We start from the raw sequence: 22,570 nt of genomic DNA, 5'->3' as shown, positions 1-22,570 counted from the left end.
GCAAATGTGCTGCTTTATGCAAATGTATATATATTTATTATCATACATACATATACACATTCACACTTTCGTTTTGGAAGCAGAACTCGGAAACTATTTAACTTAGGAACTTCAAATTTGGTATGATGGTTGACATTGTGGTCTAGTTGTGCCTTTTGGGCGTTAGTAGTCAAGGGTGCCCAAAATGTTTAAAATTTTTCCAAAAGGGCAAAGTGAGCGGGGGTATGTGAGCCATGCTCACTTTTGGCTTGTTGGAAATCAATTAACAACACAGAACAATGACAAATATTGTCCAGAAACCCTCACAGGTACTGCATTTAGCATAAAAATATGCTCAAATCATAACATGGCAAACTGCAGCCCAACAGGCAACAACAGCTGTCAGTGTATCAGTGTGCTGACTTGACTATGACTTGCCCCAAAGTGCATATGATTATCATAAAGTGGGCATGTCTGTAAAGGGGAGACTCGTGGGTACCCATAGAACCCATTTTCATTCACATATCTGGAGGTCAGAGGTCATGGGACCCCTTTGAAAATATGGCCATGGACTGTTTGTAGCATTATTTAACCTCCTTCATGATAAGCCGGTATGTCATGGTTGGTACCAATGGGTTCCTTGAGCCCGCTACTACCGAAAAATCGCAAGTTGCATTAATGCGTTAAAGAAATTAGTGGCGTTAAAATTAATTTGCGTTAACACGTTATTATCGCGTTAACTTTGACAGCCCTGGTAGACATCTATACGTACGGTGAGGAGGATTTAAATTGACGGATGATATGTACAATCGGTGCCATGGTGTGTAAAGAGCTACTCGTAGCAACTTTAACATGTAATCCATCATATTCTGGTCTTTCATCAGAAAAATTGGAAAAAAAAGGTGTTAGAAAAGGAGCTGTAGTGGCAGAGAGTGATGCCTTCCACTTTTAGTGAAAACTTTATAAATGATCCTGTGTTGAAGTGGAAGTTGTGTCAGGGTTCAGTGCTGGGCAGGGGGCCAGCCTCCCTCTCTCTAATAGTTTGGAAAGTCCCACTCACGGCTGCTGCTGCTGCTGCTGCTGCTTGGCTGGCCAATACTCTGATTTAGGTGCACTCCAATCAAAGGTGGTGTTTACTTCAAGTTCATTCACCATCAAAAAGGGAGAAACAATTCATCATTTTGAGAAACAGGATCCAATTTTTTATTTCTCGGGAGGCCAACTGCTGTTTCCAGAGCTTTCCCTCCGAGAAAATAGCCTTTTCTGGACCATGTCCAGCCGGCCCACCCCCTCTGAAATTGAACCTGCTCTCCAGCGTTACTGCAGCAAGGCTGTTTGTAGAGGATAGGAGAAAGGAGGAGGAGGGTTGTTCGGCCACCTCAACTTCCATTAAAGACAAGCAAGCAGGGCAACCTCTAGACCCTCGATTAAGCCCTGCTTTGCGCGTTCGGTGAATGAACAGGAAAGGGGAAAAAAAGTTGTAAAAAAGCAATATCCCGAAGGCTCGGTGGGTAATTCCCGGTCGCAACTCTTTCTCTGAACTGAGACCTTTACTTAGTCACCTCAATTATGCTTTACCACCCTGCTGCGATCTGGGGCTTCCTTCCACAGCTCACACAACATGACAGAATGCATTTATACTAATGCCTAGGGAGTCATCGCATCACGGGCGAGTTTGTGTGTGTGTGTGCGTGCAGTTGGACTGAAACGAGAGGTCGAGTTCCAATTGGAGGGCCTGTTTGCTCCGAGGCCGTGTCTGGTGACTCTTATTTGCCGAGGCCTCTTGCTGAGAACAGGGGCCGGTTCTAACCCTTCTGGTGCCCGAGGCAAAATTCTGATTTCCCACCTTTTCTCCATTTTCTTCCTTGCGCACCTGAAGGTTTGGACCTTTTCATTATGAAGTAACAAAAAGTGAAAATTAAGTGGTGCCGCTGTAGCTCACCTGGTAGAGCAGGCGCACCATTTACCAAGGCTGATTCCTTACCGCAGCGGCCTGGGTTTGAATCCGACCTGCGGCCATTTTTCTGCATGTCATCCCCTCTCTCTCCCCCTTTCATTACTAACACTCTTTTAGCAATAAATGCATTAAAAATCCCCCAAAAAACAATCTTTAAAAAAACATTGAATAAATAAAAGTAAAAATTCGGGCTGTCAAAGTCAACACGATAATAACGCGTTCTCGAACAATTGGTTTTAATGGCACTAATTTCTTTAACGCATTAACGCAACTTGCAATTTTTAGGTTGTAGTGGGATCAGTTTTAAAGCTAGAGTGAAGCTACATATGGCATCATATGAAACTACAAACCATAAGAAATCCATTGTCATCAACCATGTCATACTAGCTTGTCATAAAGGAGGTCAATGTGAATGAAAATGGGTTCTATGGGTACCCACGAGTCTCCCCTTTACAGACATGCCCACTTTATGATAATCACATGCAGTTTGGGGCAAGTCATAGTCAAGTCAGCACACTGACACACTGAAAGCTGTTGTTGCCTGTTGGGCTGCAGTTTGCCATGTTATGATTTGAGCATATTTTTTATGCTAAATGCAGTACCTGTGAGGGTTTCTGGACAATATCTGTCATTGATTTGTGTTGTTAATTAATTTCCAATAATAAATATATACATACATTTGCATAAAGTAATCATATTTGCCCACTCCCATGTTGATAAGTGTATTAAATACTTGACAAATCTCCCTTTAAGGCACATTTTGAAGAGATACAAAATGTTCCATTAATTTGCGATTAATCTCGATTAACTATTTGAATCGATTGACAGCCCTAATGAATATACTAGATATCGGCGCCTCTTGACATCTGTCCGTCTAGCGATCTTACATCCTGACCCGTACTCGGGCCGTTGTGATGCACACGGCGTGGTGCGTTTGGCGTTCAAGTGCGTTCGGGCAGATGAAAAAGTGTAAGAAAGAGTTACAGGGATGAAAAGTGTGTTTCTTTCTTTCTTTATTTGCTCATTTTGTTACCTCAATTCAGAAAATGAGGAAGGACGCCCACTAGCATTTAAAAAAAATGCTCCAAAACTTGGTAGCCAGCGTTAACTAACATGTTCAGAGAATAATTCTGCCTCCACTTAACTCTCCGCCCATAAAATACGTCATCATTTTTACAAACAGAAAAAGGGTTTATATGGCCTATGTCTTAAGCCGGCCCTGGCTGAGAAGGTTAGCGAGGCGTCTTGAAATGATGAAGGTGGTAAAAACCGTCTCAACACGGCAGGACCGTGTTTTTTTTTTTGCTTTCTTGTCCGAATTTCAGATCTCAGTGATTGATGTCCATGTCCCTGTGTTTTCTTCTTTCCGCCTCACAGCACAACCGAATCAGCCGAAAATTCACGAAGGATGGTGGGCGTACAAGGAGGTGGTGCAGGGGAGCTTTGTTCCAGGTAAGCCTCAAAAACAGCATGCGACACTTTGATGCATGGTACCTTTCCCCCACAGAATACTGATTTCCCTGCATACACTTTAACCACAACGGCGGCGCTTGATCCTGAAGCCTGAGCATATTACATATCTAAGATAACATCGGACCACCTTGCCATTGGCAACAGTTTTATTTTCTCATTCTGACAAGACCTCCTCGCCCTTCCCTTTGCACAGATGACGCTTTTCCCGCTGATTGATTGACGGCGGCTCACTGTTCCTTTCCACCTTTTCCATCTTGTTGTGTATCTGCGTGTCAGGCCAATTATTTTCCCGAGATTGTGTTTTTCTGCTGAGCTGAGGTGCTTTTTTGATAAAAGCCCGTGGCTGTGTGCATGAGTGTGTTTGGACGCGAGGTAATGTCTAAGCTTACGGGGACCAAATGTGTGCGTACGAATAGAACAATTACCAATAGATCAAGGTTAACTTTAAAGGTTAAAGGTGAGGAACTTTCTCTTCTGATGAGAGGTTAAAGGTTAGGGTTGAGTTTTGTAGATCCTAGTATTCTCAACTAATATAACACTGTTAAATTGGAACTTTAACCCCGTTTTCACCCAAATGCACAATTTGCCAAATTACATAAAGCAAGTCATTGCTTTCATTGAACTCTTTTTAGTATCTGCGTTCACCATAGTGGCACACACTGACCTATTTTCCCACTTGCCAATTCACTACAGAGATGAAAGATGAAAGGAGTAGTATCGGTATCAAATGAATCCTTAATTTTGGGATTTTTTTCCCCAGCAACCCAAACATCAAAGAATGAAGACACTTTCCTCGCAATTTAGTGGTATTTTCTTTTTATAAGGGGCACAGATAACATGTTTTATACTTCTTGAGAATTGTCCAATTAATCTTTCTGTATGTATTTATTATTACATTACATATATTATTGTATATACTCTTCGTAAACACCTTATTTTGAAAACCCGATTACACACGGGTATCCTTCGGTTAACTTTACCAAGTCCGTTGCTCACTCCATCATCTCGATGTGGGCCGTTTGAATGCATTTACCATAAATGTCGGTATATCGTCAGTATACATGGGTGCACTACAACTTTAGCGTGGGCTGATTTGACCACGGAGATGCGAGTGGCGGCTGGCTTCACCACCACAGTGTGATGGGGTTGATCCAACCTTGCAAAGTGACGTGATGTGGGTCCTTGACCAAAAATATATGTTTATTTGTCCAATTTTTTTCCGAGTAAATGCTTGACTTCAAAGGTGTCACACGTGTTTGCATTCTCCCTCCCCCGTACCATTGCATTTACTTGACAACAAGTCATTGCCAGACACTTACCGTCATTCTCAGCAATTTATCCATTTCTTTCCACACTAACTGACGACCCAGACGCGATACCAACGTCATTTTATTATTGGCACACAAACCTTGTTAGAAGTGGGAACCAAACATCAGGTATCTTCCACAGAGATAAACAAAACATTCATTTTGGACCCACCAAAATGTTTTAAATGATGAATTCATAATCATAATATTTTTTTTTCCAGGAAAAGCCATACTTTTATTCGGCACCTTTCTAAAGGCTCTGTGGATTTATTATTTTGTTAAAAATATTAATCTACATACAAATTTATGATCTCAAAGAATATTCACGTATTTTCTCGTAAATTTGTGAGTTTTTTCTCGTAAATTTACCATATTAATCTCAGAGCATATCTGAATCCTATATTTACAACTTTAATCTTGGAAATTCTGAAATTTTTCTCAGAGTATTACCCCCATCCCCAGGCTTTGTAATTGTTATTATTTTTTTTACCTACAATGGCCCTAAGTTAGCATTAAATACTGATTTCCTGTGACACTAATGCATACGGCCTGTCCGAAATCTGCTAAAAAAGTTCAAATTTAAGTTCATATTTGCTCCAATCTCGCTTACTTCAGCTTTAAACACAAATTTTTTATTTGTTCAAAATGTACCTTAAAGGGATATTTGTCAAGTATTTAATACTCTTATCAACATGGGAGTGGACAAATATGCTTGCTTTATGCAAATGTATGTATATATTTATTAATTAGAAATCAATTAACAACACAAAACAATAACAAATATTGTCCAAAAACCCTCACAGGTACTGCATTTAGCATAAACAAATATGCTCAAATCATAACATGGCAAACTCCAACCCAACAAGCTAGTATGACATGGTTGGTACCAATGGATTTCTTAGGTTTTTGTAGTTTCATATGATGCCAGTATCTGCACTCTAGCTTTAAAACTGAGCCTTCTACAACCTTAAAAATCACAAGTTGCGTTAATGCGTTATTATCGTGTTAACTTTGACAGCCCTAGTTGTTATAGGTAATTCTAACAAAAACTAGTGTGTCCCCGTTGACTTGAACACAGTCTTTGTGGAGCCAGTGGAACCATATAGCCCAACTTTTATGAATCAGAGTGGTGAAATATTTTTTGTTTCTAAGTGAATGTTAAAATGTTAAATTATGGCTCAAGGTTAAAGTTGTCATATTGTGGTGAAGGCTGAGTTGGGGAAAAGGGCCTCAGGGTAATGTGGTATTGTGGTGTGTGTACACACAGCGAATAAAGGCATCTGTTTCCCAAAAGCACACGAGGCATCCCCAGTATGTCCAGGCATTCATAAATAAGTGCCTGTTTGTCCTTCCCTCTGGCACCGAGCGCCCGGCGGTTTTGCTGCTCCGTTTACATCTCCGCTATCTCTTCTCGCAGTCCTCCACGGCGCACTTGCTTTACTAACCGCCGTACAACAGCTGGAGCAGTTAAACACTATTCACGATCCTCCCGTGGCCGCCCAGAGTATTCCCAACACTAGTTACCTTGTTCCGCAGCCGGCAGGGTTTCATAGCCGGGGACGTAAAAGAGAAAGGAAGGTTTTTTTTCACTGCAAATGAAGCCCCGATTTAATGACGCGCAGAGAAATAATGTTGATGGAACATAATTCTCATTGTACTCTACTTGGGACAGTGACTGGCGATAAAAGATTTCATTGAAAATTGAACAGCTTGTGCACAGGAGTTTCAGCCATATGAATAAAAGTATTACAACACTCGCTCATTTCAGAGTAATAATATACTCCCTTAGAGCAGCAATCCACTACGATGAGTATCATCTAACTTTTCCCTCATCTGCACCGTTTGAAATATTTCTTATCGAAATGATCCGTGCTGACTTAATATCATCTGACAGTTAAAGGGGGTTCTTAACAAAAGTTGTATGTATTTGATTGGCAGCCCAAATGATATTGTAGAAACTGAAATGGAAATAATACTTCTTCTCCCTGACTCGGGAAAAGCAATAATATGACAGTTCTATATCGGAGCCCTCTCCACATCCTTTTCACCTGTTAATGACCCGTTTCTCTTCCCAGAAACGTTCCTCGGCGGAGGTCAAAAACTGCATCTTGAGACATTTTTTGCAGCCCCAAGGTTAGCAAAGCAAATGTAATCACATTCTCAGGCCCGTGTCACCGGGGCCTGACCTTTTGGAATATTGCTCATCCTTTTCCGAGCTCTCTCAATTAGCTTTGAATTTGGTAAAGGTCAGATAGAACTCTAAGTGCTGCGCCAAGTTTTCCCGTTGCTCTCACCTCCTTTTCCGATATGGAAGACAGAGCCTGCCAAAATTTTAAAAAAAATACATAAATAAAAGTCATTAAATGTAGCAAAAAAGATATTTAAAAATAAATGTAGCCATTAATTAATTGATAAAATTTAACATAAATTGATATTTCTGTTTTTAATTTTACTTATTCATCTTTGTATTAATTCCCTTATTTTTTTTATGCTTCTGCTTAATTTTCCATTTTATTTATTTATGTATTTATTTTTATTTATTTATAAATGTATTTATTTATTTTTATATTTATTTTTGATTTATTTTATATTTATTTATAAATGTATGTATTCATTTATGTATTTATTTGTATTAATTTTTAAAATTAGTTATTTATTTGATTTAATATTTGCATTATATAATATATATATATATATATATATATATACTGTATATAAATATATACAGTATATATATATATATAATAAATAAGCATTAATTTTTTATTTATTCATTAATTTATGCACAATTTTTCCTGTGCATTTCACCCCTTATTTATTTCCCCAAACTTATTTATTTCTGTATTATTTTCTTTACACATTTCTTTTTACATTTCTTTATGCATTTCTGCCTCATTATGCAAATGAGGGGTCTGTCACTTAACATGTGTCCTGGGTCATCAGTTTCACTCACTGTCGTGCTTCTCTCTAAAATGCAAACACGTCCGGCTGAGCCATTTATTGCAGTCTCTCATTTCACTGTTATTAATGGAGGCGCGCGGGGCATGTGTGATTTATTTATTTATGTGCTCATTAGTTCATGTCTGGTGTGTGATTTTTGTAATTCAACTGAACTTTAATTAACATTGCAGTGCAACCAACAACTTGAGGGCCTGCTGTGTTGTAAACCTATTATAATGTCAAAGGACCAAAAATAGAAAAAGGAAAAGCAGAGCCTGCATTCAAGTCAGCTAATAAGCTGCCATTGTACAGACATGCTCCAGAGTTATTTATTGTCACGATACTACCAATACTGATAAAAAAGTGTTTTTGAGCATAGGAATTGTTTAAAAGAATGATTAGTTTGATTACAGATTATCACTAATTGGTACAGGTCAGTCTGCATGTTAATGACATCAGCCATGGGGCATAAGCAGGCCATTAAAACTCTTCTACAGAATAAATATAACGCGAAGTGCAGTCGGAGACCGCCGACCTCCGCCAAGGCAGGTTTCGTGTACGTTGTTGAAAAGTAAGGTATGTTGACATGACGAGGATGGGTTTAAATTGGAGTTAGTAGAAAGTCCGGTGCGTCTCATACAGACGCTAAAGGGTGCCTCGGAATCAGGCGCCGAGGGGCCACTGACCAAGCGTCGGTACTTGACGAGTTGGGAGTGAGAACTGGTTGCACTGCCAGCTCCCTCTTCCCACATGAGTAGTCTGATGCCCCCCCGTATTGCCAACAGAATATCGGGTTTGGGTACATTTGTCCTTCTGTGTGGTCATAATCATGCTGCTATAGGAGATGTAATGGGGCATCACCGCTGAGTTGGAAGCAGTGGGGTTTCCTCCGACGTTATGTCCCACCCAGGGCTTATGCAAGAGTTGTGGTACTGTGGAGGATGATGAAGGGGGGCGAGGGGGAGGATGGAGTGAGGAAGAGCTGGATGGCAGGAGAGTGGGAGAAGCTACAGACAGGGCATCTACAGGGACGAGAGCGATGAGAGTGCTCAGAGAGACTGACACAAGGATGCTTTTATGGAGCTAATGATGTAACGGTGAATTTGCTCAGGCTTTCAAACACACACACACACACAGACACACAGTCAGTCATTATAGCCACAGCCCTCCATTCTATACGATTTGTCCGAGGGATCCGTATTATCCAACGAGACTTTGTTGCGGTTCATTTAGGACTGAAATGTTTCACTGCCGACTCCTACAGTATACTGTCTGTGTGGAAATAATCAGGATGAGTGACACTTGTAATTATGTTAGTCATTGTTACAAATCCAATAATTGGGCTCATTTCAAGCAAATTAAAGCTCTTACATAATTCAAAATAATTAGAATTGAGAAGCGTTTTCATGATAATTTACAAATGCGTGCCGTTCAGTTAAAGGGGCCGCTTCACCCAAATGACAAAAAAAAAGTCATTTACTTTGAGTTGTATTGACACATGCAGACTGTGGTTTTGGTTTAATGCTCCTATGAAATACTAAATCTGTTGCTATGATTTCTTTCTCCACCCCAATTCAATGAAGGTACTGCAAATGGAACGAAATAAATAGGGCTGTCAATTGATTAAAATATTTAATCATGTTTAATCGCATGATTGTCCATAGATAATTGCGATTAATCTCAAATTAATTGCACATTTATTATTTGTTCAAAATGCACCTTAAAGGGAGATTTGCCAAGTATTTAATACTCTTATCATCATGGGAGTGGACAAATGTGTGGCTTTATGCAAATGTATGTCTATATTTATTAAATATATTCATTGTTTCGTTAAAACAAATTTGAGTTAACGTGTTATTATTTCGTTAACTTTGATAGCCTTAGTATTTATATTGTCTTTCGTCTCCGGACAGCATGAAACATGGTCAACACTAGCTGACATGAAAGAACAAATAAAACATGCCCAATTGAAACAAATTCCTGAAGACCGCTGTCCATTTTTTGCTCATAGATAGCCCAAGGCGGCTTGTTTTGTTTCCGGTTCGGAACCTCTACTTCTTTTACTCTGTTTACTGGCGAAGTACAGCCATAGCCTATAGTGCCGACTTCTGAAAAAACTACACTATACCCGAGTTTATTTGCTCCAAACCAGCAGATGGTACCACGCATCGGGCTTTCCATTAACTAACCCGTAAACCCATCTGCGGCAACAGTAAAAGCTCAGAGAAAGTGCGCCGTGAGTGTGGTGACGTAGTTTAAAGATCAAAAAGACACACTAATGACGGGCGGGAGGGCAGGTCAATGGGCTCAACAAACAATGCGTAAAGCCGCAGCCTATACTGCCAGCTTCTGATAAAACTACACAGCCTAGATTTTTCCCTCCAAACCAGTTGACGGAAATGCGGCTATATTTGCATTTCTTTTTGGCGACACTTAAAAAATTTGCATGACAATTGAATGGAAACATGGCTAATGATAGCAATCATATTTCATCCGTACAGGGAGAGTAGTATACAGCTGGTTAAAGGTCCCATATCGTGCTCGTTTTCCGGTTCATACTTGTATTTTATGTTTCTCCTATAGAACATGTTTACATGCTGTAATGTTAAAAACAAACCTTTATATTTCTCACATAGTCTGCCTGAATATACCTGTATTTACTCTCTGCCTGAAACGCTCCGTTTTAGTGCATTTCAACGGAATTGCGTTGCTAGGCAACAGCTTGGGTCCATGTTTACTTCCTGTCAGCTGATGTCATTCACATTACACTGCAGCAGGAAATAAACTGGGACACATTTAGAATGTTTACGTTTAAAATCTGTGAAATGCTCTAAATATTGTAGATTTGTGACATCACAAATGGACAAAAATCCTGACAGCTTGTTTCAAAAGCACAGTTTCTGAATACGGGCTGTATAGAGTATTTCTCTGTGGATTGGATCTGTGGTTTTGATACTTTCACAGTATTTATTAAGCACTTAAACCTACTTTTATGATATAAAGGACATTAAAATCTCACTTTTTACAATATGGGACCTTTAAGAAAGAATAATATATCAGATCGGTACCGGTATCGGCCGCAAGTTCAGGTATCTAAATCGGTATCGGGAAGGAAAAAAGTGATATCAGAACATCCCTACGTTTTACTCTTGGCTGACATTTTTGTGAATGAAACGTATCCGCAAACAGATTCAAACAGGTTCTGTAGCCTTGTTAATGAAATCTCGCATTATTGTTGCGCATCTGCTCTCGGATAGACGGCATTCATCGCGTTTGAAACGAGCGATTTCTGACAGATCTGTCCTGTTAAGAGAGTTTGGTGATTCGTACTTGGAACACTCGTATAAGAACTCTCCTGGTACATCTACTGAAATAATCTACATCCCCGGCTGTCATGTCAGCCACTCCGCTGATTTTCAAAAGGGATAAAAACAAAAAAGTGACACGAGCGTCGAGTAATGTATGCGGTGCTCCAGTTTAGGATCATTGTTGTGCTTCTTTGGCTGTTAACAAAGCACAGAGGACAGCTCTTGATCTTGAATGTGAGAGCATCTGATCTAATCACCAGACCTTATCGTACATCTCCACATCTTGATGCTCCCATTTCCAAGGCCCTTCAAACCCCCCCCCCCTCGTCAGAGCGTTTTGTCACAGCTTCTCATCACCCGAATTGAATCTAATCCTGTGTTTTCCCCTCCTCGCGCTCTTGTCTGATGGCCAATTTTGTTTTGCAGCAATCAAACAAGCAGTTTTTCTTTTTTCTAGCAGTCTTGTGAGCTGATTAACCTTTTTTTTCTTTCTTTTTTTAACAACCCACTGAGACAAGAACCGAGTACCAATTATAGAATTTTAGCCGCCAGTTGTAAAGTCCAAAAAGCACTGTAGTGAGAAATCCCCTTAAATGTTTTTTGTTCACTGAATACTGCTGGTAAGCCCCTCTCCGAATCAATGGAGGAGGCTAATTGGCAGGTGCTTTGTACATGTCTGGCAGGTAGCGAGCTCTTCTTCAAGTGACAATCGCTGATCGAAAACCAATTAAAGGTGCAGACGCCACCGGCGGGGGGGCCACGCACCATTTGCCGCCAGCGGGTTTTTATGGGAAGAAAATGGATATCCGATATTACACATCACCGGCTTGTTTTTGAGTGTACCCAAGCCAGCCCTTGCACTGGAGGTGGAAATTGAAGAAGCCACCGTGGCGTAGGGCAGGTCTGATGAGAAGAGGCCTCCCAGTGGAGGGATCAGAGCCTACAGAGTGCAGGAGATGGTTCTCTGACAGCCAGCACTACACACCAGAGGCTGTTTGATGGGCCCCGGTGGAGACGACAGTTGCAGGAGGAAAATTTCTACCTTCCTATCATGGTGAAATATTACCTTCTGCATCGATATGCTGCTGCACTAATTTGTTCCTACTTTTGGTACACAGCTGTACCATCCCAGTGTTTTTTTTCCCTCTTTGTAGTATACTAGTGTGGATGTGTCCACAAATGGAACTTTGGATCAGTTTGGTTTGGGTGCATTTTTAAAAATGTGAAAAGGAAGAGGCAGGATTTTACTGGGTGTGTGCAAACATTTGTTACATCCACTAAAACACTCTCTGAATTTAACTCCTTTTTAAAAAAAAAAAAAACCGCAAATAATCTGTAGAGTTTTGTTGTTGTGCTCCAAACAAAAAATGGAAACTTACAATAGTGGAGGGTCGGTAGGTGCAAAGGGTGCTGCTGCTGCTGCACTCAGGTCCAGGCTAGGGATGTTAATAATTAACCGTTAACCGACATTTCGCATTTTAACCAAAAACTCGTCATTTAAAGGAGAAAAGCTGGTCCACCTTAACAGCCCACCTTAAGACCGTCTGGGCCGGAGTTACACACTGTTTGTCGGACAATTGCTATCATTATGCCGGGCAGACACACAGCTGACAACCTGCTAAACTAAACTAAACTAAATATGCGGAGGAGACCTTTATTGGGAAAGTGGCTGCATGTCCACGATACTACATGAAGCACCGTGGTTGCTAAGTTAACGCTCCCGTACGGTCGAACCGGAGACTTGTCTGTTGTGCTCATACACAGCAGCTGGCGCACCGCTGCATGCGAGGCACAAATCTTGTCGATTAACGGTTAATAATCGGTTAACGAGGGTCGATTATCAGTTAAGAACATTTTTCAAAATTAGCATCCCTAGTCCTGGACCAAAGGTTGGCGCGGTTGGGCCGCCATAAGAAGTTTGTGAACAGTACAAAAAATTTACAACAATGCAATAGAGCAATAAATGAGCAATAAAGGAGAACTAGCGTTAGCATAATTGACCCTTTGCTAAACCCCGCCCCCCCGCTGCTACTCCGTAAAGCCTCCAGAGCTGCCATAGCGCCCACTCTGTCACTAACTACACTCCCTGCATAAATATCTAGCTACTTTGTGGAAGAACAAAAGAACTATTTCAGAGAGAAGCAGGCAGAAATGTCTACGGTATGCATTTGAAGGATATATATATATATATATGTTTTTGAAACATTTCATTGATGAATATAAATCACAAACCACAGTGGGCCCATATAGACGATGAAGGCTATTTCTTGCAGATTTTAAATTAACATTTATAGAATAATTGTGAACTTTAATCAAAACAACTTTGGAACCTGAACTTAATCACTGCATTAGCAGGAATATTTTAATCCATTTTAAATAATTGAATTCAACAAGTAGCGCAATATTTTCATTCTCTTGCCTTGCCCAAAGGTGATGGATGGCATAACAACAAAACAAAAGGTTAGATGCTAATTTAAGATACCAGCATTAAATCGCCCCTTTCAGTACCATGGATAGCGCCACAGGCGTGCCAAAAACACTTATTATAAACTTCAATATTTAGGATAATAGAAAATGACCAATAGCACAACATACTGTCAACATAAAAACAAACATGCTACAGTATCTGCCTACTTGTGAGATTAAGAAAATAATCTGCTTTGATGACCTCGTCCTTGTGAAGCGGTCATCTGCGGCATGTCTCTCCTCTTTTACTGATTACCCACATCTCTGAGATTCTCCGGGTACGGAAGGAGACGACCCCTGGTTCATGGATCAATGCAAATGGAATCACGTAGGCTAGACGCCGTGTCATCTTTGTTATTTAGGGCTGTCAAAGTTAACACGATAATAACGTGTTAACACAAATTTGTTTTAACACCACTAATTTCTTTAACACATTAACACAACTTGCGATTTTTAGGTTGTAGCGGCTCAGTTTTAAAGCTAGAGTGAAGATACTGGTATCATATGAAACTAGAAAAACTATCGGTACCAACCATGTCATCCTAGCAGTCCCCTTGACCTCTGACCTCAAGATATATGAATGAAAATGGGTTCTTTGGCTTCACTTTATGATAATAACATGCAGTTTGGGGCAAGTCATAGTCAAGTCAGCACACTGACACACTGACAGCTGTTGTTGCCTGTTGGGCTGCAGTTTGCCATGTTATGATTTGAGCATATTTTTTATGCTAAATGCAGTACCTGTGAGGGTTTCTGGTAATATTTGTCATTATTTTGTGTTGTTAATTGATTTCCAATAATAAATATATACATACATTTGCATAAAGCAGCATATTTGCCAACTCCCATGTTGATAAGAGTATTAAATATTTGACAAATCTCACGTTAAGGTCCATTTTGAACAGATGAAAATGTGTGATTAATTTGCGATTCATCGCGATTAACTATGGACAATCATGCAATTAATCGCGATTAAATATTTTAATCTATTGACAGCCCTAATATATACTGTCTATATATATATATATATATATATAAAAGATAAATAAATGAAAAAAATAATAATAAATTAAATCATTGAATAAATCATATAAAAATATAGGCCTAGTAATAATAATATAAATGACAACAATAATACCAGAAATAATAATACCTACAAAAAGTCCTTGCCTGCATATCAAACTACTGCACTGATATCAGCCTGCTGAAAGGAAGAGAAGAGAGGAAAGAGGAAAGGAAGCAAGCAGATATAAAGACAAGAGGGGAGAAGGAAAGGAAACAGATGAGTAGCGGACAGGAGGAAAGGAAAAAAGGAGAGGGGAGGAGACGAGGAAAGGGAATATATTAATGCAGGAACAGAAAGAAAAAAAAAAAATGTCTTTTAGCCCCCAAAGACCCAGTCAGTGGAAATATTATATTAACTTCTACTGCACCAATATCAGCCTGCTGTTGTACTCAGCCACCTCCTGCATGTTACTGTCCCTCCGGTGGGTGACGGACACGTCTCTTGTCCCTCTCCTCTTGAACTCGTGTCCTGGTGTCTCCTTGGGTCGTTGCTCTCTGTCTGACTGAATGCGTCTATGATGGAGTTCACATTCACTATGTTCACATTCAAAGGAAGTCTGTGGCAAAAAAAACAAAAACCCTTGTGGTGTTAGCGCTCGCTGTAAGAGAGGCCTGGAGGAACCATGGAGCTGCTCAGCAGGACCGCGCACGACACACACTCATTTCTACACACACACACACACAGCAAAGAGGAGAACACGATACTGTTAAGGCAGTATTTACATTTTTTGGTAATCCTCTGTCAATTTCTAATGTGATGTTTGGAAAATCCTATATACACACACTCACACACACACACACTCCAGCTGGAGATCGACACAAACACACACACCTGCACAAAGACACACACTTGTGTGCACACAGTGACAGCTGTGGGTATTAAGTGGCAGTGTGATGGATGGGGTTCAGACAGGATGGCCCTGTATTTACCCTCCACTGACTGAGAGCACAGAGAAGAGGAGAGAAGAGAAGGAAACAAGTGAAAAGAGGAGAGGAGAGGACAGAAGGGAAGGGAAAGAAACAAGTGAGAAGAGGAGAGGAGAGGAGGGAAGGGAAGGAACAAGTGAAGAGAGTAGAGGAGAGGACAGAAGGGAAGGGAAAAAAACAAGTGAGGAGAGGAGAGGAGAGAAGGGAAGGGAAAGAAACCAGAGAGGAGAGGAGGAAACAAGTGAAAAGGAGAGGAGAGGAGAAGACAGAAGGGAAGGGAAGGAAACAAGCCAGGAGAGGAGAGGAGAGGTTAGGAGAGGAGAGAAGGGAAGGAAACGAGTGAAGAGAGGAAAGGAAAGGAAAGGAGAGGAGGAAACAAGTGAAAAGAGGAGAGGAGAGGACAGAAGGGAAGGGAAAGAAAAAGTGAGGAGAGGAGAGGAGAGAAGGGAAGGGAAGGAAACAAGTGAAGAGAGGAGAGAAGAGGAGAGAAGGGAAGGAAACAAGTAACAAGAGGAGAGGACAGAAGGGAAGGAAACAAGTGACAAGAGGAGAGGACAGAAGAGAAGGGAAGGAAACAAGGCAGGAGAGGAGAGGTTAGGAGAGAAGGGAAGGAAACAAGTGAAGAGAGGAGAGGAGAAGAGAGAAGGGAAGGAAACAATTGAGGAGAGGAGAGGAGGAAACAAGTGAAAAGAGGAGAGGAGAGGACAAAAGGGAAGGGAAGGAAACAAGCCAGGAGAGGAGAGGAGACGTTAGGAGAGGAGAGAAGGGAAGGAAACAAGTGAAGAGAGGAAAGGAAAGGAGAGGAGGAAACAAGTGAAAAGAGGAGAGGAGAAAGGGAAGGAAACAAGTGAAGAGAGGAGAGGAGGAAACAAGTGAAAAGAGGAGAGGAGAGAAGGGAAGGAAACAAGTGAAAAGAGGAGAGGAGAGAAGGGAAGGAAACAATTGAGGAGAGGAGAGGAGGAACCAAGTGAAAAGAGGAGAGGAGAGGACAAAAGGGAAGGGAAGGAAACAAGCCAGGAGAGGAGAGGAGACGTTAGGAGAGGAGAGAAGGGAAGGAAACAAGTGAAGAGAGGAAAGGTAATGAGAGGAGGAAACAAGTGAAAAGAGGAGAGGAGAAAGGGAAGGAAACAAGTGAAGAGAGGAGAGGAGAGGAGAGGAGAGAAGGGAAGGAAACCAGTGAGGAGAGGAGAGGAGAGGAGGAAACAAGTGAAAAGAGCAGAGGAGAGGACAGAAGGGAAGGGAAGGAAACAAGCCAGGAGATGAGAGGAGAGGAGAGGTTAGGAGGGAAGGGGGGAAAAAAGTGAGGAGAGGAGAGGAGAGAAGGGAAGGGAAGGAAACAAGTGAAGAGAGGAGAGAAGAGGACAGAAGGGAAGGAAACAAGTGAAGAGAGAAGAGGAGAGGAGAGAAGGGAAGGAAACAAGTGAAAATAGGAGGGGAGAGAAGGGAAGGGAAGGAAACAAGTGACAAGAGGAGAGGACAGAAGGGAAGGGAAGGGAAGGGAAGGGAAGGGAAGGAAGCAAGGCAGGAGAGGAGATGACAGGAGAGGAGAGAAGGGAAGGAAACAAGTGAAGAGAGGAGAGGAGAAGAGAGAAGGGAAGGAAATAATTGAGGAGAGGAGAGGAGGAAACAAGTGAAAAAAGGAGAGAAGAGGAGAGGACAGAAGGGAAGGGAATGAAACAAGTGAAGAGAGGAAAGGAGAGGAGTGGAGAAAAGGGAAGGAAACAAGTGAAAAAAGGAAAGGAGAGGAGTAGAGAGGAGAGAAGAGAAGGGAAGGAAACAAGTGAACAAAGGAGAGGAGTGAAGGGAAGGAAACAAGTGAAGAGAGGAGTGGAGAGGAGAAGAGAAGGGAAGGAAACAAGTGAAAGGAGGAGAGCAGAGGAGACGGGACAGGAGAAAGCAGGAAGAAGAGATGAAGTCGGGGAGGAAAATAAAGAGATGAAAGGAAGACATGAGAGGACGAGGAACAAAGAGGAAGGAATACAAAATGAGAGAAAAAAATGATAAAATGAGGAGATGGTGAGGGACAAAATAGGAACGGGATTATAAGTGAAGGGAAGAAAAAAGAGGTCAATTTTCGAGGGAGGAACAATCAGAAGAAGAGGGGAGAGTGCGGAGAAGGAGAAGAGAAGAGGGGAGGAGGAGAGGGAAGATGAAAGAGAGGAGATGAGATGGTAGACGGGCAGGGGAGGGTTGAAGAGGAGGTATACGAGGAGAGAAGTCAGGTCCGAGTTAGACCAAGCGAGGAGATGAAAGCAGAGGCAGCCGAGTGGAGGTTAAGAGAAAGAGAGCGCCGGGATAAATGGAGTTGAAGGTTGGATGGAGAGGTGGGGGATTTTCTTAAAGAGCCACGCAGAGAAAGAAATAGAAAAATATTCCTTATGGTTGACAGTAACCCTGCGATGATGGGTGCAGACACTTTCATCAACTCCTTTAAATCCTTAAATTCCACAGGTCAGTGTCACTCCGTGGCTGGCTGTCAATCACCCAGACACTGTGAGCACTGCTGGCCTCCAACTTTCTCTTCACACTCCTTCTTTTGATCTTTACTGATCACCTAAAATATGCTCAGTCAGAACCGGCCGTCTGCTACTCTGAACATTAACTCCATTCTTGTCTTTTCTTTGCTTTCTTTTGCTTTCTTTTTCACTTTTTATTAGGGCTTTTAAATGTTCAAAATGTACCTTAAAAGAAGATTTGTCAAATATTTAATACTCTTTTCAACATGGGAGTGGTTAAATATGCTGCTTCATGCAAATGTATGTAAATTTATATATTTAGGGCGCCGAGCACCGACAACGTCGGGCAGCCAAAGCCCTTTTGAAACTGAAGGAATTTTTTTTTCTTTTTTTTTTTTTCTTAAGATACAAGATAAGATATTACTTTATTAGTCCCACAGTGGGGAAAATTGAAAATGTTCTTATCTCAAATGAATCACATTTTTGAGGGCTTTAACACAAAAAATTGTTAAACTTTGCACACTTACCAGACGCGGTGTTAAATTTATTATTTTTAGGGTCTCGGGCTTGGGCGTTGCAAAATGGCTCGCTAGTGCCCCGCTACAAAATAGAAAAAAATGTAGCCCCTCGCTCAGATTTCAGATACATGTATAAAATTTGGCAGGCAGATGTAACATGTAAAAATGCACAAAAAAGCCTCTTGGAGGTATACCCAAAACCCCTAAGGAGGTCAGCCATTTTTAATTCAATGTGCCATTTTCGTCCAATTTTAGCGTTTTACAGGCCGCGTACTTTAACGAACTCCTCCTACAAATTTAATCGGATCGACTTCAAATTTGGTCAGGACCATCTAAATACCTTTTAAAGCTGAAGTAGGTGAGATTTGAGCAAATATGATTTAAAAAAAATAAGTTATTTTTATAAAACGGCCACTATATCCTGACCGTAGTACATGAAACAGGTAACCTGATAAAAAAAAACATGTGCCTCTGTGTCCTCCGGTGCTCCTAATGGCGTCTGCAAGATTTCACAGACCCGGAAGGAAACAAGCAGTAAGAGCTGACCTGGAGTCTGCTGTCCATCTGCCCGATCAAGCTATTTGAGTCAGTATCGGGCAGATATCGATATTGGATCGGTACATCCCCAATAGTATATAGTCCAATAGTCCGGCTGTGTGGGGCGGCTGTTGCTCATTGGGTAGAGCGGGTCGTCCTTTAACCACAAGGTTGGCGTTTCGATCCCCGGCTCCTACAGTCTGCATGTCGAGGTGACACTAAACCCTAAATTGCTCCCAGGGGCGCTTTACAGCGTCCCACTGCTCCTAAAATAATTCGGATGGGTTAAATGCAGAGGTCAAATTTCCTTTATGTACCTGTATGTACTGTATATGATGGCTGTAATAAAGGGTTAAAAAGGTTTAAAGTCCATTCACATATGGTAACAATATGCTTGTCATTCATCATAAGTGTGAATTGGATCTGCTCATCAAATCATCACAATCTCTTTCAAAATTCATTGTAATGTGTTAGCTGTACCCGTTAGCATCTGTTACGGCTAGCTGCGATTCAGCATTCAGTTCAGGGCCCTAAGCAGCCATGTGAGCCAAAGCTGTGTACATTCCACTGATATTAAAAGAAAAATCTCCTGAAGACAATATCATATCGGTGGGGAGGATCCGCTGGATGGCCTGCTTTATATCTCACCGCGGACATCTCTGCCAAATAGCATCCCCTTGTATTGATACTGACACTGTGTACCGAGGGGGATTACAAATTGCAATATAAGTCAAATAATCTGCCGTCGTCTGAGCCCCGGTTGCAGGACAAAGCAGATTACAGAGGAAAACTACACGATTACATCTGGTTCGCCTCATCTGCTCCGCTCCTGTTTATTTTAGGTTATATGCCACTCCGTCTGCGGCTGTGTTGTGTGTGTTTAGCTTCTCCGAGTGGCATTTAGGAGAATTAGCGTACATTGTGTGTGTGTGTGCGGTGCAGCTGTGTACCTACAGTACTGCTGATGCTTGTACTCCAGTGTTTCCTTTGATTCACATCGCCTCGGTAAATCGGGGTTGCGTTGAGCTCCTTTACATACACCCCCATAGGGAAACAAATTGCACGCAATACCAAGGACAGATTGCTTACAGACGCCACGAGGTGCTTTATGATTCACCTCCGCTCCTTCATATATCACTTGTTTTTCGTAAGCAAAAACAAAACAATAAAATACATGTCACGTTTTGTTTTTTTTTTACCCCCGATTGATATTGTTTTTCCCGGCTTTGGTTTGAGATTTTTCAACAATAACCAAACCCCGCAGCCAGAGGCAGGTGAATAAAACAAGCACTATGGGAGTGACTCACTGTTGATAAAAACTTCTTTTTTGTCTTCGAGGATCTGCAGAGGGATGTCAGCCGGAATGCAAAAAAGCTGAGTATTATATCACGGAGCTTGTCTTTTGTGGTGCCTGCCGCGGCTCGGAAGAGATGTAAAGATTAGGCTGCATCCTCGGGCTCTCTGCGTTCTCCATTTTGCTTATGGAGGCAGAATAACGGCGTGCATAGTAAGTATGAGGCGGCTGGCGGACAGAGGCGAGGGAGGGAGGGGAAGGGTGTCTGAAGACATTATGCAGAGTGCACCGGCAGACACTGATGGCTTCAAACGCAGACAAATCAATGGTGGTCAGACACACAGGAAACTCCTATAGCATGCAATACTGTCTCGTGAGTTTGGGAACAACAGAGTTCAAGAGCAATTCGCTGGCAACCAGGCAGCAACCTGCGTTTTGGAAATGTGGAGGATTTTAACTTGCATTCTTTCTAACAGTCAGCAGGAGGCGACTCCTCTGGTTGCTAAAAGAAGTCTTATTGTATAGAAGTCAATGAGAATATGAGCCTACTTCTCTCTTGATTTATTACCTCAGTAAACATTGTAAACATGAGTTTATGGTCTCAATCGCTAGTTTCAAGTCTTCTTCAATACAGCATGATGTTCATTTAGTAAATTATGGTCCCATTTAGAGTCAAATAGAACCATAAAGCAGGGGATGCTTTAGGGCGTGGCTACTTTGCGATTGACAGGTCGATAGCACAGCGTCATCCGGTCTGGGAGTTGTCCGTGTTTTCGTCTTTAACCCTTTCACAGTGTGTTTTCAGTTCATGAAAGTTAATTGTAACATTTTACAACAGGTCACCTAAAAATGTCTTCGTTCGCTTGTACTCAGCTCCACCCTCTGGTTCCAAAAAAACGAGATGGAGACTGCCGAAATGCCTAACTTGAAGCTTCAAAACCATAGTCCACAAACCAATGGGGGACGTCACAGTGACTACGTCCACTTCTTATCTACAGTCTGTGTTGGCAATCCAACCCAATGAGCATAAATGTGATGATTTGCAGGCCTACTATAAAGGTTTCAACTGGGTTTTAAGTAAAAGTCTTTCCACTAGGGCTGTCAAAGTTAACGCAATAACGCAAATGTGTTTTAATGCCACTAATTTATTTAACGCAATCAATCTTTTGGAGGTTGTAGCAGCAGTTTTAAAGCTAAAGTGAAGATGTTATCATATGTAACTAGAAAAAATCCATTGGTACCAACCATGTCATACTTGCTTGTCGGGAAAGACGAGCTGGTATGACAAATAACGCTCCAAATTTGTCAAATTTTAGCAGAAAACACTGCCATGGCCATTTTCAAAGGGGTCCCTTGACCTCTGACCTCGAGATATGTGAATGAAAATGGGTTCTATGGGTACCCACGAGTCTCCCCTTTACAGACATGCCCACTTTATGATAATCACATGCAGTTTTGGGGCAAGTCATAGTCAAGTCAGCACACTGACACACTGACAGCTGTTGTTGTCTGTTGTTTGCCATGTTATGATTTGAGCATATTTTTTATGTTAAATGCAGTACCTGTGAGGGTTTCTAGACAATATTTGTCATTGTTTTGTGGTGTTGATTGATTTCCAATAATAAATATATACATACATTTGCATAAAGCAATCAGATTTGCCCACTCCCATGTTGATAAGTGTATTAAATACTTGACAAATCTCCCTTTAAGGCACATTTTGAAGAGATACAAAATGTTCCATTCATTTGCGATTAATCTCGATTAACTATTTGAATCGATTGACAGCCCTAATGAATATACTAGATATCGGCGCCTCTTGACATCTGTCCGTCTAGCGATCTTACATCCTGACCCGTACTCGGGCCGTTGTGATGCACACGGCGTGGTGCGTTTGGCGTTCAAGTGCGTTCGACAGACATTCTTCGCATTGACGTGAAAAAGTTATGTTTTCATAACTTAGAAACCTATACACTTTCCCTCTTCATCCATATTTACCTCCAAGCTTACATTTGTATAGTAGGTAATGTACAGTAAATCACTGTGGTTGGTCCCACTCACAGAGACATAAAGTGCCTTTTCTGCTGTCACAGCAGCAGGGGTGACCTGAACATCTGGACAAGTGGGAGTTCTACTGATGATCTGGTGGACCTGTGGGCTGGCAGTGAGTCCACTGACACCCACATAAAAAAAACTTTTTAAACACATCCCGTGCTGTTTTATGTGGCCAACTCATGAATATGTTCATCACGGTTCTTTTCCTGCCAAATTTCCCTTCGGCGCCTTCCACCTTTTTCCGTCGCGAGCGGAATGATTTTAATCATGCATAAAACATGATGATAA

General features: G+C 41.4%; 1 protein-coding gene across 4 annotated transcripts in view; it reads left to right on the top strand.

Moving 5' to 3' along the window:
* The window catches only part of ca10a (carbonic anhydrase Xa), a 378,831-nt gene that overhangs the window by 154,625 nt on the left and 201,636 nt on the right, over positions 1–22,570 (top strand). For all 4 annotated transcript variants that reach the window (XM_037754381.1, XM_037754379.1, XM_037754382.1 and 1 more), the window contains one exon: positions 3,314–3,388. In XM_037754381.1, coding sequence (XP_037610309.1) covers positions 3,314–3,388 — 75 coding nt within the window. The remainder of the gene's footprint in view (positions 1–3,313; positions 3,389–22,570) is intronic.

Source organism: Sebastes umbrosus, chromosome 20, assembly GCF_015220745.1.
Source record: "Sebastes umbrosus isolate fSebUmb1 chromosome 20, fSebUmb1.pri, whole genome shotgun sequence".
NCBI classification, from domain to species: domain Eukaryota; kingdom Metazoa; phylum Chordata; class Actinopteri; order Perciformes; family Sebastidae; genus Sebastes; species Sebastes umbrosus.
Note: the sequence above shows the minus strand (reverse complement) of the source record. Positions and strands in the feature narration are given on the sequence as shown.